Source organism: Alligator sinensis, unplaced genomic scaffold (assembly GCF_000455745.1).
Source record: "Alligator sinensis unplaced genomic scaffold, ASM45574v1 scaffold706_1, whole genome shotgun sequence".
Classification (NCBI taxonomy): domain Eukaryota; kingdom Metazoa; phylum Chordata; order Crocodylia; family Alligatoridae; genus Alligator; species Alligator sinensis.
In genome coordinates this window covers 515,106-530,208 of record NW_005842683.1, presented here as the reverse complement: position 1 = coordinate 530,208, position 15,103 = coordinate 515,106, and the positions used below count along the sequence as shown (strand labels likewise).

The 15,103-nt window shown below is 44.4% G+C and overlaps 1 protein-coding gene across 1 annotated transcript; it reads left to right on the top strand.

Moving 5' to 3' along the window:
- The first annotated feature begins 10,759 nt into the window (after positions 1-10,759).
- LOC102376312 (olfactory receptor 4S2-like) lies at positions 10,760-11,692 on the top strand. Its single transcript, XM_006033959.2, has one exon. The coding sequence runs from the start codon at positions 10,763-10,765 to the stop codon at positions 11,690-11,692; it is 930 nt and encodes a 309-aa protein (XP_006034021.1). The 5' UTR covers positions 10,760-10,762.
- The last annotated feature ends 3,411 nt before the right edge of the window (positions 11,693-15,103 follow it).

The window sequence follows — 15,103 nt, the reverse complement described above, 5'->3', positions numbered from 1 at the left end:
AAGATGGAGGCTTGACATATAAAATGGAAACTTGACATGACTTTGGTTCACTTACAAACACTGGCCTAAACCATACAATATCCATATGAAACAATAAAAATAAATATGAAAATGATAATAATACAATATACAACAGTAAAAATCAATATAAACCTAATAATACAATACAAAACAGTGGGTATCCAAAACCAAAAACTGGCTACCAAAATAAAATGTTAAAGCTTATCCTAAGTCTGAGCTTGCTTATGCTTGTCTATAGGGAATAGAGAGGGAGAGAAAAAAAAGACAGAAATAATTGGGGAAGGGAAGGGAAGGGAATGCATATCTATCATATGTGTGTGTGTGTGTGTGTGTGTGTGTGTGTGTGTGTGTGCGCGCGCGTATTAAAAAAGAAAAACTGGGGGTTTTGCTACACAATGAGGTCTCCTCCTCCCCTACAGCCTCAGTCTAGCCCATCACCTTAAATAACAACAGGTAAGCAGCACAATAGCACTAACATCTAAGGCAGCCAAACAGTCACAGAGCCTTTCTTTCCTTCCTGCAGGTGCTTCTTCTTCAGCAGCTGCCAGAGAACTCTTCCTACCAGCCCCAGCCCTGGGGCTTAGATGTCCCCAGGGCCTTGCAACCTTCCAGTCAGTTGACTGGGGGCAGGTGCTCCACATTGCCCACCCTTCCATATTTGGACTGGACACACACTATTTTTGTCTCATAAGTCAAGCTGATCCTCCCAATTCAAAGCAAACTGTACATCAAAGGTGCCAGCCTTTACTCTACAGTAAACCCTTTGTCAGGCTGAGGAAGCATCTGCAGTTGGTGTGTGTGCTCTTCCTGGATGGAAGGAATAAAAAAGCCAGAGGCTGGCATGCAATGCAGGCAAGAAAGCCAGTCTGTGCAAATGGAAATAGAGTCATCAGGGGATGAGAGACAGGTTGGGGGAGGGGGGAGGGGGGGATGTAGCAAGTAAAAGTGGAGAGGTACCTGGGGAGTCAGATGTCTGGCAGGTTGTCTTGTGTCAGAATTCCTATGTCTATATTGAGTCCATGAGTTTCTGTACCTAGGAGGTTGATGAAGTGCAGTTAATAGGCTCATCTGTGAAAAGTGGTTTGTAAATTCAAACAAGCACTGAAGCTCACTAACCTCATCACCAGAAGCCAACTTCCTACAGCCCAAAACATACTGAATGCATCCAGGCCATGCCATGAGAAGACATGCAAAACCTGCCAACAATATCTCCAGTATGGAGATATCTTCACAATACATATCTCCATTAGGGCACCAAGTGTGTATAAAATGGGGAATATTCGATCTGGATTCAGATTTGGCCCATATCAGGGACAGTGATTCAATTAGTTGATTCGGATCACTGTCCCAATTCGATTCGGCCGAATCTGAAGATTCGATGCTGATTTGCAGAATCAATGATTCGGCCATAGACACAGCTTTAAATGTTTTTTCTACATACCTCATGGTACCAGGCGCGGCTCGTGAACTCTGTGATGGTGGGGCAGATGGAACTTCCCACAGAAGTGTGGGGGAGGGGGGCTGCACACTCCCTGGTGAACCCGGAAGTGGACCAGAACTGCTTCTGGTCCACTTCTGGGTCTGCTGCCAAGCGTATCTCTCTGAATTGATTCGGAGGGTTCCAATTCAATTCAGAAACATTAAAGGGTCTCCTGATTCAATTCAGATTTGGAGATTTGGCCACCAAATAGGGCCAAATCTCTGCCAAATTGAATCAGTGACCAAAGATTCACACAGCCCTACTAAATAGTACTATTTATTACTATAATACTATTGTATAGTATTGTTGTATAGTACTACCTTAGAAACTCATGGACTCAATATAGACATAGTAGAATGTACAATTAATCAGTACAATTGTATTAAGTAGTTTTCCAAAATTGCTTGGTACTGACTTATCTCTGCTCCCTCATAAATTAAGGAAATTGACTTCAGTTAGGGTATAACCTACTGCTAAATGTTTTTGAAAAGCCCTCTCAGTAATAATTTATACTGAATCATTTGCAAGTGTTGGTCAAAATAAGCTGTTTCTATATGGGCCAGCAAATTAAGAAGAACAATATTATTTATATTCTGAAACAGGAAATATTTAATTGCTTTTTTTTTATGATTATGGGGATTACAACTAAAGGATTACAATAAATAAAAAAAAAAAAAATCTCAAGGAAATTCATGGTTTCATTAAAGTAGGCATCATGCCCTGACCTGAAGGGATTTGCAGTCCAGATGCAAAACAGAACCAAAGGCTGTAAGGAGAAAAAAGACAGGAAGTGAGTGGGGGGTCTGCACACAGCTCATGCCCTCTTCTCCCTGGCAGCAGCTGCTAGTGCCATTGCTATTACTATGACAGTGAGGGCTCAGGATGCTCCATCCAGGGGAAAGACTGAAGCTGCAGTAGCCAGTGCACAACCCGCCCCCCCCGGACTGTAAGTCTGATGCCCCACTCTAAATCAACTCCCAGTGCTGAAACCCCATTTGCCACCCCATTCTCTCCCCTACCCTTCACCCCAAATAAACTGCTGTTCCTTAGTCATAGAAGGTTAATGATGAGGTCTACATTAGAACCATTGGGCACAACCACACATGCAAACAAGTGTGCTTGCAGCAGCTCAAATAGAAGGGGTGCAAATTTGAGCCGGTGCTTTTTGCCTCAGCATACATGCCCGGAAATGCACTTTGGTGTGGGGCAAATTGTGCTACTTGGATCAAAATAACCCTGCCTGGATCCTCCTGGATCTGCAGCAAGGAGGGAACTAGAGCCGGGGGCCAGTACCTGTCCTGGCCCCATCAGTACAAAAAGCTGCCCTGTCAAGTAGCTCAGGGCTACTTGCTTTCAGGAGCTTCTGGGGTCCAGCCAATTGGTACCTGGGGACACTACCCCTTGTGCCAGCTGGGCTGCCTGGCTGTGACCTGCTGTGCACCTACCTGCAAGGCCCGGCTAGGGACTGTACAGCAGTAGAGACATCTGCCCCTCTGGGCCATCTGCCAGTAGACTGTGGCTGCAAAGTTGACCACCACTGCCGTGTGTGCCCCCTGCCTGGCCACCTGGGCAGCTATTGCCCAGAAGTTGTTTCGGGTGTGGTGGCCTGCTTTGAACTGTCAAAGCATGTCCTCCTGGGCCCAATTGGTGGGGATGGGGCAAGGCAGGGCAGGGTCTCCTCCCCCATGCTCTCCTCCCCCCTCTTCCAACCCCCCTGCCCCTTACTTATTGTCACTGGACCCCAGGTCCACCTCCCTGTGGTTGGCATGCTCCCTGCCCTACGGGTAGGCAGAGTGCTTCAGCACCAGGGTGAGGACCAGCCATAGAGACTCTCTGGCTGGTACCAGAGCATCTGTGTGGAGGACCCAGCCTCTGCCTGCCTCAGGGCATGGTCCAGTACCGTGCCCTGCCCCGCTTTTTTCTGCTCTGTTTTTATTTTTACCCCTGGAGATCCAGGGGTCTAATTATGCCCCCCGCAGGGAATGTTTTCACATTCCTGCACATGCTTCTTGCAGTGTCTCAAAGGGCTTTGAGATGCTGCAAGACGCATGTGCGCTTTTGTCTGGACATGGCCATTGAGGACTGGTATTGCATCTTCAAGGCTACAGTGATTCTCTCTGACCTCCTGTCATGCTTCCACATTGAAGTATTTGTTATTTTTAAGTCCCAGAGGACTTATTGGTTCAATTATGAGCTCTCTTCTACCACTTATAGGAGAGTAACCTCACCATGCAGTTCAGAGATTCACTACCCATCTCATCCTATCAGTAGATAAAGCCCCTAACTCTGGAAATGGCCAGAGAAAATGGCACCATGATGACAGAATTCATTCTCCTCAGGCTTATGGATGACAGACAGCTGAAAGTCACCTTATTTGTGGTGTTTTGGATCATCCACAGTATTGCCAGTATTGCTGTCAGGGAACCTTGGGATGGTCATGCTAATCTGGAGTGAACACTGCCTTCACATTCCCATCTACTTCTTCCCTAGCAACTTTTTCCATTGTACATGCCTACTACTCCTCAGCTCTGGCCAAAAAAAAAATGCTGCTGCATTTCCTAGCAACAAGGATAGCCATTTTTTACACTTGATGTGTTCTTCAGTTCCATGTGTTCCATTCCTTTGTAGACACAGAATCCTTCCTGTTGGCTATAGTGGCATATGACCCTTCTGTGGCTATTGCAACCCACTGATTTATACTGCTACAATGTCCAGTTTTCTCTGTATCTGTCTGGTCTCTAGGGTCTAACTCAGGGGAATTGTAAGCTCTCTCATACATACTTATTCTACCTTCTGCAAGAAGAATGCCACCAACCATTTCTCATGTGATCTCACTGCACTATTAGCAATCTCCTACTCAGATACGTCCCTCATTGAGATGCTGCTATTCACTTTTGGCAGCTTGGTTGAAGCTAGTAACATCTTGACAATCTTCACTTCCTATACACTGATAATTGTAGGTATACTGAGGATCTGCTACACTGAAGGCAGGCTCAAAGCCTTTGCCACCTGTGCCTCCCACCTGATGGATGTCACTATGTTCCATGGGACACTCCTCTTCATATACTTTCGACCATCTTCCAATTATCCCATGGACACAGACAAAAAAGCCTCACTGTTCTACACAGCGGTCATTCCCATGTTCAACCTCCTGATCTAAAGCTTGAAGAACAAGGATGTGAAGGACGCTTGCAGGATGCTTGAAGTGGAAATCCACCCCCCAGTGTTTCAGTACAGCCAAAAGCTTCCAAAAACAGACCCATGAGTGGATCTTGCCCCTGTCACAGGCCATGATATTGTGCCAAGACCAAACCACATTACCACTGACAGCAGAAATGGTAGCACTCTTAAATGCCACCTGTTAGTGAATATGGGCCTTATTCTACTTGAAGATTTGCCAGTGGCTTTTTTCACTGGGCAACAGATCAAATTCTGGGGCTCAGCATTGACTATGTCTCTATATGGATAAGTAACAGTGGGCACGTTTACATGTTCCTTAATGCCACATAATTACGGTGAATCTAGTATCTGTAATGACAGGTAGTAACTTAATACCCTGGAATCAGCATTACTGTGCATTAGTGCAAACAAATGGCATTTTTGTGATGTTAATGCACAGTAGACTAAACCTTCCATGCATTAACACATTAGCATGGGTTTTGCCCACCGCGCTAATGTGCCGCAGAATTAGTCTACTGCACTTGAAGCGTCTCATGTAGATGCACCCAGTTAAGCAGACAACCTTTATTACATGAGTGGAATTGTGTGTGTTTTGGATCCTGCTTTTCTTTATTTGGATCATACTTTCCTTCATTTGATAGATAAATTTTACATAATTTTGGAAAGAATTGTTTAGCCCAAAAGTTCATTGCTTGTAGACCCTTGCCCAAGGAGTGGGATACCTAATTAGATGCTAGAGTCCCTCTGTCTCCTCTGACCATATATATCCTAATTCAATCATTAGGGCAAAGTTTAGACACTGCCCCAAGCACCTTTCTCTACTCCTAGTGGTAAAATTTAACCACTTGGTAGACAAAAGGAGATGATCTCTTGGCCCAGGAAAAAAGAAGATGGGATAGCTCAGTGAAATAAACACTTTATTTCCCAGAGATTAGGGGGTCTTTGGTTCAGGTCCCTGCTGTTATCACATTTAGCTATTGGCTGTAATGGATTACCTTCTTTCATGGGGCAGGAAGGACCAGAACTCAAGGACCATTTCTTAATAGGGCTATGCCTGTTTCACTCAGACACTTTCCTCCATTGTTCTGAAGTGTGTGTGTGTGTGTGTGTGCGCGCACGCGCGCATGTATGCATGCATTCGCACACATGCACTTTTCCCTGTGACTAAGGTTTCAGGGCCTTACATAGAGTTTACGTGAAGGGATAAGATCTCAAAGGAGTTCAAGTGGTTAGGGCACAAAATGAACTGTGCAGGGAGAAGCTGGATCCAAAATTTACCTAAGTAGCCAAATGCCACGTATGTGACTCACTGGGTTACTTATTCACTTCAAAAAAAAAAAAAAGGCCTATGGATTTTCAGAAAGGGCAATTTATGCAGACCTATTTGTTCATTCCTAAATGGGTCAAGTCCCCCTTGCTGAGGATTTACAAAGTTATTAAAGAACTTCCTGTTTTATAGTAAGGCATTGGGAAAATAAACCAGGTATAAACAGGGGAATGCTCAGGATAAAAAGCCTCAAGCCTACAGCAAAAATGAAAGAAGCAGAAGAGACTTACATCTAATGGAATGAGTGAGGTTGAGAAAAGTAACTAATTCAGCAGAGTATTAAAAATTTGCCTCTATTAGATATCCACAGCAGCCTAGTTTAGTTGATTCTTCAAGTTGTTCCAACTGACGACTTTTGAAATGCTTCTGGCACCTCGTTATCCAGGAGAATGACATGCTACCTCTACATGATTGCTTTTAACTATTTCTGTCTTAACTGCAAAGCCAAGAGAGACAGTCAGCTTTTTCCAGAATGAAGGACAGAAATGCATTTTTCAATCAGTTTCTTTTAAATGCAGAAATGGCCTCTGAGATTTTCTGAGCAGGGAGAGATACTGATCTTAAAAGATTCTCAATTCTGATTTCACTACCTGACATCTCTGCTTTACTCAATTACTTCTCTCATATTCTGACAGAGGGCAAGAGATATTTGAACTCAAGACTTGTAAATTAACAAATTGTAACTTCTGCAGTGGAGTGAGAATTTGATCCTGCAGTGAACAACTTTGTCATTCATCAGTAGTGCTTACTACTGATCAGACAGTAATACTTCACTACCAGGACACTTTGAAGCTATGACGATATAAAAACTGTCAACTTCCAGGTAACTATAATCATGGCTTGTTCAATCTTTGTTTTAATTTAGCATGCCTGAATATTTCTTCTTCCCCTCCCCCCCCCAACCAGCCACATTCATGCACACATATTTTAACAAATGGGAAATGATTTTAAGCCCTTTGGTATAATCTGATTCTATTTATCCATCACATTGGAATTAATTTAATTAAATTATGAGACTGAAAAACTGTTTTCATCTTTTTCCCCATCCTTTAATAATCACTATTCTTTATTTTTCAGTATTCTAATTTATGATATTTGCCAATCCAAATAATAAAAAAAAATGGGCACATAAACTATAAAAACATCAGTCCACCTGTCCATCACCATACCCTTCTTCTTGCTCCATCTCTCCCTTGGGCTTTCTTTTTCATTGTTAAAAATGTCAATCCATGTCTAGTGATAAAAACACCCAAACTTTTTTTTTTTTTAGCACAAAGGAAATTTAATTAATTAAATTCAATTAAATTGAAAATATTGGTAAGGTGAAGCATTTGTCAGATACCTTGCATTTTTCTGGTTATACTAAGTAGCCATATACTCAATGTAACTTCAGACAAATGGCAGTTTAAAGTGGATTTCTCTTGCTAGAAGAGTGCCAAGTAAAATACATTTAAATTAAAAATCCTGGAGAAACGCAGAGCCAATTCAGAGTTCATCTTCATGATGTGGGCCACTTTAGATGATATCTTTGTAGTTCTCTGAGCATAGTGACCTAATCCACAGGACTTTCGTCAGGCTGATGTAACCTAAACCCTTTCCCTCAAACTCAGACACAGGTGGAAGTCATGGCTAGAGTGAGGGCGGGCAGCCTTCCATTTCTCCCACCATTTCTAGGGCCAACAATTAGGGACAGGGATAGGAGTCCCTCAGCTATGGACGAATGGACATAGTGCAGATGTGGCACCTTAGGATGATGACAGGGTCAGTATTGACAAACCCACATAGCCCCTCATGCATCAAATAACATCCCTATCCGCTAATGATCACAATGATGTTTTCAGTTCCCTGCCTAGAACTATCTCTACACCTTCCATATCCCAGAATACATAAAAGATGTCAAGGAAAATTCCTCCTCTCCTTCTATGGCCCACCAAAAACTTTTATAATTGCCCTACTAGAATCACAGGACATTCCATAGGCAGACAAGGTTATTTGGGTGAATCTGATATCTTTTATTAGACCAACTTAAATAGCTGGGGAAAAAAATTCTTAGGAAGCTTTTGGGTTTAAAAATCTGCACTAGTTTTGTTTCAAAGCAGAGCTATGGCAATGGAAATTCTAGAAAGTCAAAGAAAAATAATTGGGTTTTCTTTTTCTAGAAAAGGAGTTGTCATTACCATTGTTGTTGTCTTTGTTATTGTTACTTTCAATTCACAGAAATATAAGAAATATTATTTGATGAAACTAAGCACTTGTTCTCCCCAAATTCAGGTCTGAACATATTCTTATGGTTTTTATAAAATACAGTCAGGCCTCAATTTACACGGTATTTTTTGCATGGTTTCAGTTATGCAAAATTAATTGTGACCCTATATTTTTGTACATGGTATGGATTCACTTTTACATGGTGTAGTGTGTGTAGCTGGTAAGTGTGTTCTGTTGTGGTGGAAAGGGAGTGGGGGAGAAGAGGTATGGGGGGGCAGCCATCTGTGGTTAGGGAGGGAGTGGGGCAGGGGCTGGGTGGCATGGGTGTGGGACAGAGCTACGGCTCATCCAGGAGTTGTGGCGGAGGGGGGTGGCTCCCACAGCTTTGCACAGCCCAGGAGGGTACAGGAGGGGCATGTGCCCCAGATCTGTGTGGGGCAGAGTGGACAGGCTGCAGCTGTGGGCTGAGGCCAGGGCTGTGCCAGGCTTCTCATTGGGGGCTGGGATGGGGGGGGTGACAGCGGCACTGGGTGAGGACTACGGGAGGGGGCTGGAGCCACCACAACACTTGCTGTAGCCCCCCCCCCCCCCCCAGCGCCCCCTCGCCCCCCCCCCCCCCCAGTGCCCTTCCCGCACTGCTCTTGCTTGCCTGGCACAGCCCTGGCTCTTCTTGGTACGTGGGTGGAGGTGGGGGTTGAGCCGGGGCTGCATGTGGGGTGGGCAGTGGCAGTACTGAAAGGGGGCTATGGGGGGGCTAGAGTGAAAATTGGGGTGGCTGCAGCACCCTCCCGTAGCCCCCTCCCAGCACCACCACTACCTGCCCTGAGCCCAACCACCACCAAGAAATGCCCAGTGAAGCCCCAGCTCCTGCAGCCCACCTGCACCACCGTGCGCAGATCTTGGGGCATAACCCCGCTGCCCTTCCAGGGTGTACACAGCAGTGGAAGTCACCCTCCCTGCACCTCCCAGATGAGCTGAAGCTTTGTCCCATGCCTGCCCCACCCCAGCTGTGCAGCATCTGCTCCACCCCACTCCCCCCCCTCACCACGGGGGGTGAAGGTCTTGGTGGCCTCGATGAAGGGCTTGAGGACCACCAAGATCTGAGAGATGGTACCCCACTCTACCCCAGTGTTGCAGACTATGGGCAAAATCCTATTTAATTTTCTGCACTGAAACAACATTTCTTTTGCCATTACACACAGTTTGGGGCTTCTGTTTCCATGCCTTTCAGAACAGAAATAATGGAGGAGACAGGATGTTCTATGTTTAATCCCTATTACTTAGACGTTAAATCACTTGCTCAGAGGCCTAGAGACATTGGCTCTAGGGTGCAGTAATCTGGTGGGGGGTTGAACCTATATTTCTAGCTATCAAGTAAAGTGAACTAAGCAACATGGCAGAGTGATTAATTAAGCCTCTCCTCCTGAACAGAAGTTTTATATTTTTCTGCATTTAAAATTCATTAGATAAAATGGCTGGTGAAAAATGTGAAAGTTTCTAGCACTAAACATTCAAACTGGGCACATCTATACATGTGCCGGACTGTGCAATTGTTATTGTGCAGTCATTTAGTGCTTACTTAAGCACTATTACTTCACAGCCCTGGTACTACTAGATCATTTCCAATGCTACTGTGCAGTAGCAATGAGTTACTGAACAGTAGCATTGGTATCATGGTTCCTGGCTGCTGATGCTACATCCTGTAGTAATAAGCTATGGCAACATAGCTGATCACTATAGCAATATAGTGTCTTGGGTAGAAGTGCCCACCAGAAAGTAGGGCCCTATTCATCTTATTAATCTATGGCAGCAGCCATCTTGATAAGAGACAAACCTGCTGCCTTACTCTCTTCCCCTGGTCCTACATATCTCCATATATTGGCAGCTCAGTTGTCAAGACTGTTTGGTCTAAATTATGGGAATACCCTCCTCTAACACTGAACACCTGCTGGTCCTGTTTTTTCTGCAACTAAAATTACAGGATTTACCTAGCATTATGTATGTATCTGGACAATTCTATTTAACTTTATACCTGCATGACCAAAGTGGAGCCTCACTGAAGAAGCTCAGCGGTGGTGTGCATGGTTGCATATCCAGAGCCAAAAAGTGCACTTAGGGGGTTGTGGACAAGCCATTATCATGCATAAATGAAATAAGATTCATCCCTAGGTGCTCTGAAAAGATGTTGAAAATGTACTAATAGAATATAAGAAACACAAGGGAGAGGCTGGTGTCAAAGGATAATCAAGGTGGATTTTTCCACTAAGACTTTCTAGAGTCCCTTTTCTGAGTAAAGAGAAAGTAGTGAATCCTGAAATGACCTCCCAATTAATTGAGTTTATATTGTTCATTTTTTTTCAAAAGTAAGGTAAATTAATCATCCTCATAGAATCTAAAGCAATGTATTTAATACAAATATCCTCCTTCCGTAATAATAATCTCAATATTTCCCTCATCATTGTGGAATAGCTGATGACTGATTATTATTTATTTTGTGTCTTGGCAGGTGAATTAACATCTTGTAGAATACTGATTCCTGCACTGAGCACATGGCATCTGTACATAATGTGTCTGAATTCATTTTTCTGGGGCTTACTCAGCATCAGGAGTCAGAACAAATCTGTTTTGTGCTGTTTTCATTGTTCTATGCAGTTACTATAGTGGGAAACCTCCTCATCATTATCACTATCAAGGGCAGCCAGAGTCTGATTTCTCCCACGTATTTCTTTCTGAGCTACCTTTCCTTTGTGGACATCTGCTACTCTACTGTAATAGCTCCCAAAATGATTGCTGATTTCCTTGTTGAGAGGAAAACCATCTCATTCCCTGGTTGTTTGACACAGCTCTTCTTTGCCCATTTCCTTGGTGGTACTGAGATGTTCCTTCTCACAGTCATGGCTTATGATCGGTACATTGCTATCTGCAAACCACTTTATTACATGACCATCATGACTGGGCATGTGTGTGGCTGGATGGTGTTGGGTTCCTGGACAGGGGGCTTTCTGCATTCCATTATACAAACTCTCCTAACTACCCAGCTCCCCTTCTGTGGGCCTAATGAGATTGATCATTATCTCTGTGACGTACACCCTTTGCTGAAACTGGCTTGTACTGACACCTACACTGTTGGCGTCATTGCTGTTGCTAATACCGGGATGATTTCCTTGACCTGTTTTGTTGTGTTAGTTATATCATATATTGTCATTTTAGTCTCTTTGAGAAGACACACTTCTGAAGGGCGCCTCAAAGCTCTCTCTACTTGTGCCTCACACATCACGGTAGTAGTTATATTTTTTGGGCCATGTATCTTCATGTACTTACGACCATCAACAACTTTCTCAGAGGATAAGATAATCTCTGTGTTCTACACTGTCTTCACCCCTATGCTGAACCCATTGATTTATACCCTGAGAAATGAAGAAGTTAAAAATGCCATGAGAAAAATGTGGATCCAAAAAGTGGACTTAGAAGATCAATAAAAATTGTAAGGTGTAAATATAGTACATTTAGAAACTGATGGGTAAACTAGATTTCACCACCATTTCAGAGAAAAGTCATTTTTATATTACTGTCTATTTCTTTTACCTTGAAAACTTGACAAAAGTTTCCTATGAATATTGCTACTGTGCACCTTTTTAATAGCAATGCTTTCAATATTTAAATATGAAAAGTAGATTATTTTGTATGTTTTGTTCACTTAATTTGATAAATTTACTGTTATTATTACTAGCATCATCATTATAATGGAGCATGCTAATGTTGGCATTCCATTCTTTACTTGCTACATAAAATACCATTTGGTCAGCTACATAGTTTTCTCTGTGCCAGAAATGACACTTATGTGTAGGTTTATTTTCTTCTCCTGGACCTGCAGCCCTGAATTCTCTACTTTCCTGCAAAACACCCTTATTGCTATGCCACAGGTCAGCTATTGCCCTTGTCTGACACACCCTTTTAAGCTGGCCAGTGGGTAGCCTCAAGATGAAGATATGTGCATTAGGGTTGTGCAAAGTGGGCCCTAATCTATGTGGGCCCTAATCGAAATGCTTACTAATAGATTCTTTGAGGACCCACTCCATGATTTTTCCAGTAACAGAGGTGAGCCTCTAGTTTCCTGGATCCTCCTTTTCCCCTTTGTTAGTTAAGGGCATTATATTTGCCTTTTTCTAATCATCCAAGACCTCACCTGATCGCCATGAGTTTTCAAAGATAATGGCCAGCATCTCTTCAATCGTATCAGTCAACTCTCTCAGCACTTTTGATGCATTGCATCTGGCCCCATGGACATATCCAGCATTTCTAAATAGTCCCTAACCTATTCTTTCACCACTGAAAGCTGATCACCTTTTCCCCAAACTGGGCTGCCTGGGGCAGTGATTTGGGAACTGACCTTGCTGACCTTGCCTGTGAAATTATGTTTGGGCATGCCTACGTGTGTAATTACAGTGCTTGAATAAATTGCGCAGTTTACTGCTCTGGAATTAATTGATGCCAGGTGTGCTGTTTGAGTGTTCACCTGAGAGCAATTAACTCCAGAGCAATAAGCTCTGCAGTTTTCAGGCACAGCACATGGAGCCCAGGTGGAACAGAACCAATGGCAGGAGGCCCAGGGGTCAGCCTACCAGTTGGGATGTAACCCTTGGTTCAAGGTGGTGTGAAGGAGCTGGCTGGGGCAAAAGGGAGTTTCAGCATGGGGCTAGCTGGCACCCCCCGCCCCCTACATTGAAACACCTTTATGCCCGAACCAGCCAGCATCTACGTGTGTGCTGCTGTGGAGTTTTTTACTCTGCAGCAGGATAGTACTTGTATTTACCATCTGTCATTCTATTTTTTGAATGCTTAGTAATATGCACTTTGTGAGGTTCTTTTAAATGTGTATTTTCTTGTGACTAAAAGGGTGTGTCTGCACATTCATTAACATGCAATTAAGCTTAATAAACTTTAAGGGCAATGCCCCTTAAGGCTCATTAGTCAGGTTTCTACACATGGACACTTTAATGCACCTTAACACAACTTGCTGGGTGAACGCCTTTGCAGGCTTCCTGGACAGCACCCTGCACCACCTGTCTCTAAGCCCCTCCCCAACAGATGAGACTGGGTGGGAGCAGCGGTGTTTCTGCTGCTAGTGTCTGCCTTGGGCTGGGGTTCCTGTCCAAGCAATGCAGCACTGCAGGCAGCAGGATGCCTCACTGCCCACCCAGGATTCAGGTGCCTTTAGATGCCGGAGGTGCAGTTCCCCCCCAGAGAGCAGGCAGGGTGACTCTGCATTTACCCCAGTGCCCAGAATGGCATTGCCTGTTCCAGCCAAAATGGCTCCAGCCTGGTGGGACTTTCCCCTCCCTGTGCTGCACCCAGCGTAAGGGTGGGATGAGAAAACAGCAAAAAAAACAGCATTGTTTGAACTGGCCTGCTTTCTGCCTTGGGGTCTGACAGTTACTGAGCTGTGTCTTTCAGCAGCTCAGGAGCATTAGACAACAAAGGCTAGCATTGATTTGAATGATTTCCTACTTGCTAGCCTAGCAAGTGGGATTCCAAAATACCTTTTGCTTGCTTCTAGACCCTTTAATTTTAGTATTATACTCATTGATATATTCTTTTCAATTTTATAATTATATTAGATATTACAGTATAGAATTTAATTTAAATAGGAAGGGAGATACATTTATATTTTATGTCTATACATTTATACCTTGCAGCATATACTACACACCTTATAGAATTTATATAGGAACGTAGATACATTTATACATTTGTATAAAAACAAGACACTATGAAACACACCGTGAAGTGTGGCGGAAAGGCATCTGGCAAGACTTCAGGGAGGGGTGGAAGAGGGGGTAGAGGTGTAAATCCACCCCCACCACACACACACAAACTGAGATGCAACCTCTTTCCTACAACTAGCAGGGCTGAGGCTTCCAAGAGCAGTAAGGAGAGGGGAGCAGTGTCCGTGCCACCGCCTGTGCCTGAGTCTGTATCCCCTCCAAGGGCACAAGCCATAAACCACCCCCCACCACCACCATGACAATGAGCAGCAGCACCAGCACAGGCACCAGCATAAGAGTCTCCTCCACCCCCATTTTACTTCCCATGCTGAGCCTTCCAGTGCCAGAGAAAGAGCTAGATCTGGATCTGAGTGCCCTAGCAAGGGAAATTCTAGGGAAGGAGGAGCAATCATCTGAGTTTGTGCTCCATACCCCTCAAGTTTCCCCTAGAGTCAGGTCTCCTTCCCCAGAAGGCAGCTCAGAGGAGGCTGAGGTAGCAGTATGCAGGCCCCCATTTTACTTCCCATGCTGAGCCTTCCAGTGCCAGAGAAAGAGCTAGATCTGGATCTGAGTGCCCTAGCAAGGGAAATTCTAGGGAAGGAGGAGCAATCATCTGAGTTTGTGCTCCATACCCCTCAAGTTTCCCCTAGAGTCAGGTCTCCTTCCCCAGAAGGCAGCTCAGAGGAGGCTGAGGTAGCAGTATGCAGGCCAACTGAGTCTGCTCCTCCTGTTGCTGTGCCTTTGCCTGCTGAGGAGTGGGAAGTTGCAGCATCCATACATGCACCCGCACCCCAGAAGCAAGCGGGTAGTGTGGTCTGGGATCATTTTGAGCTGGCAAATTATCCCACATATGCTATCTGCCTGCACTGCTGAAACAAAACCAGCTGGGGCAAGGGAACAAAACACATGAGCACCATGGGGATGTTGATGCATCTCTTCAGGCACTACACCCTTGCCCTTGCTCCTCCTCAGCCTGGCACCAGTGGGAGTGTGCCCAAAGGAATGTTCCACTCTCGCTCCAAAGTCCCCATCCCCCCCCCCCCCAAACCAGAGGCACAGCACCTTGGAAATGTGGCGGAAAGTTGAATTGGGGAGATGCTTGCTGTGAATGGCCAGCACTTCTCT

Excerpts from the sequence above, each read along its gene's own strand:
- LOC102376312 (XM_006033959.2), top strand. The coding sequence starts at position 10,763 with ATGGCATCTGTACATAATGTGTCTGAATTCATTTTTCTGGGGCTTACT.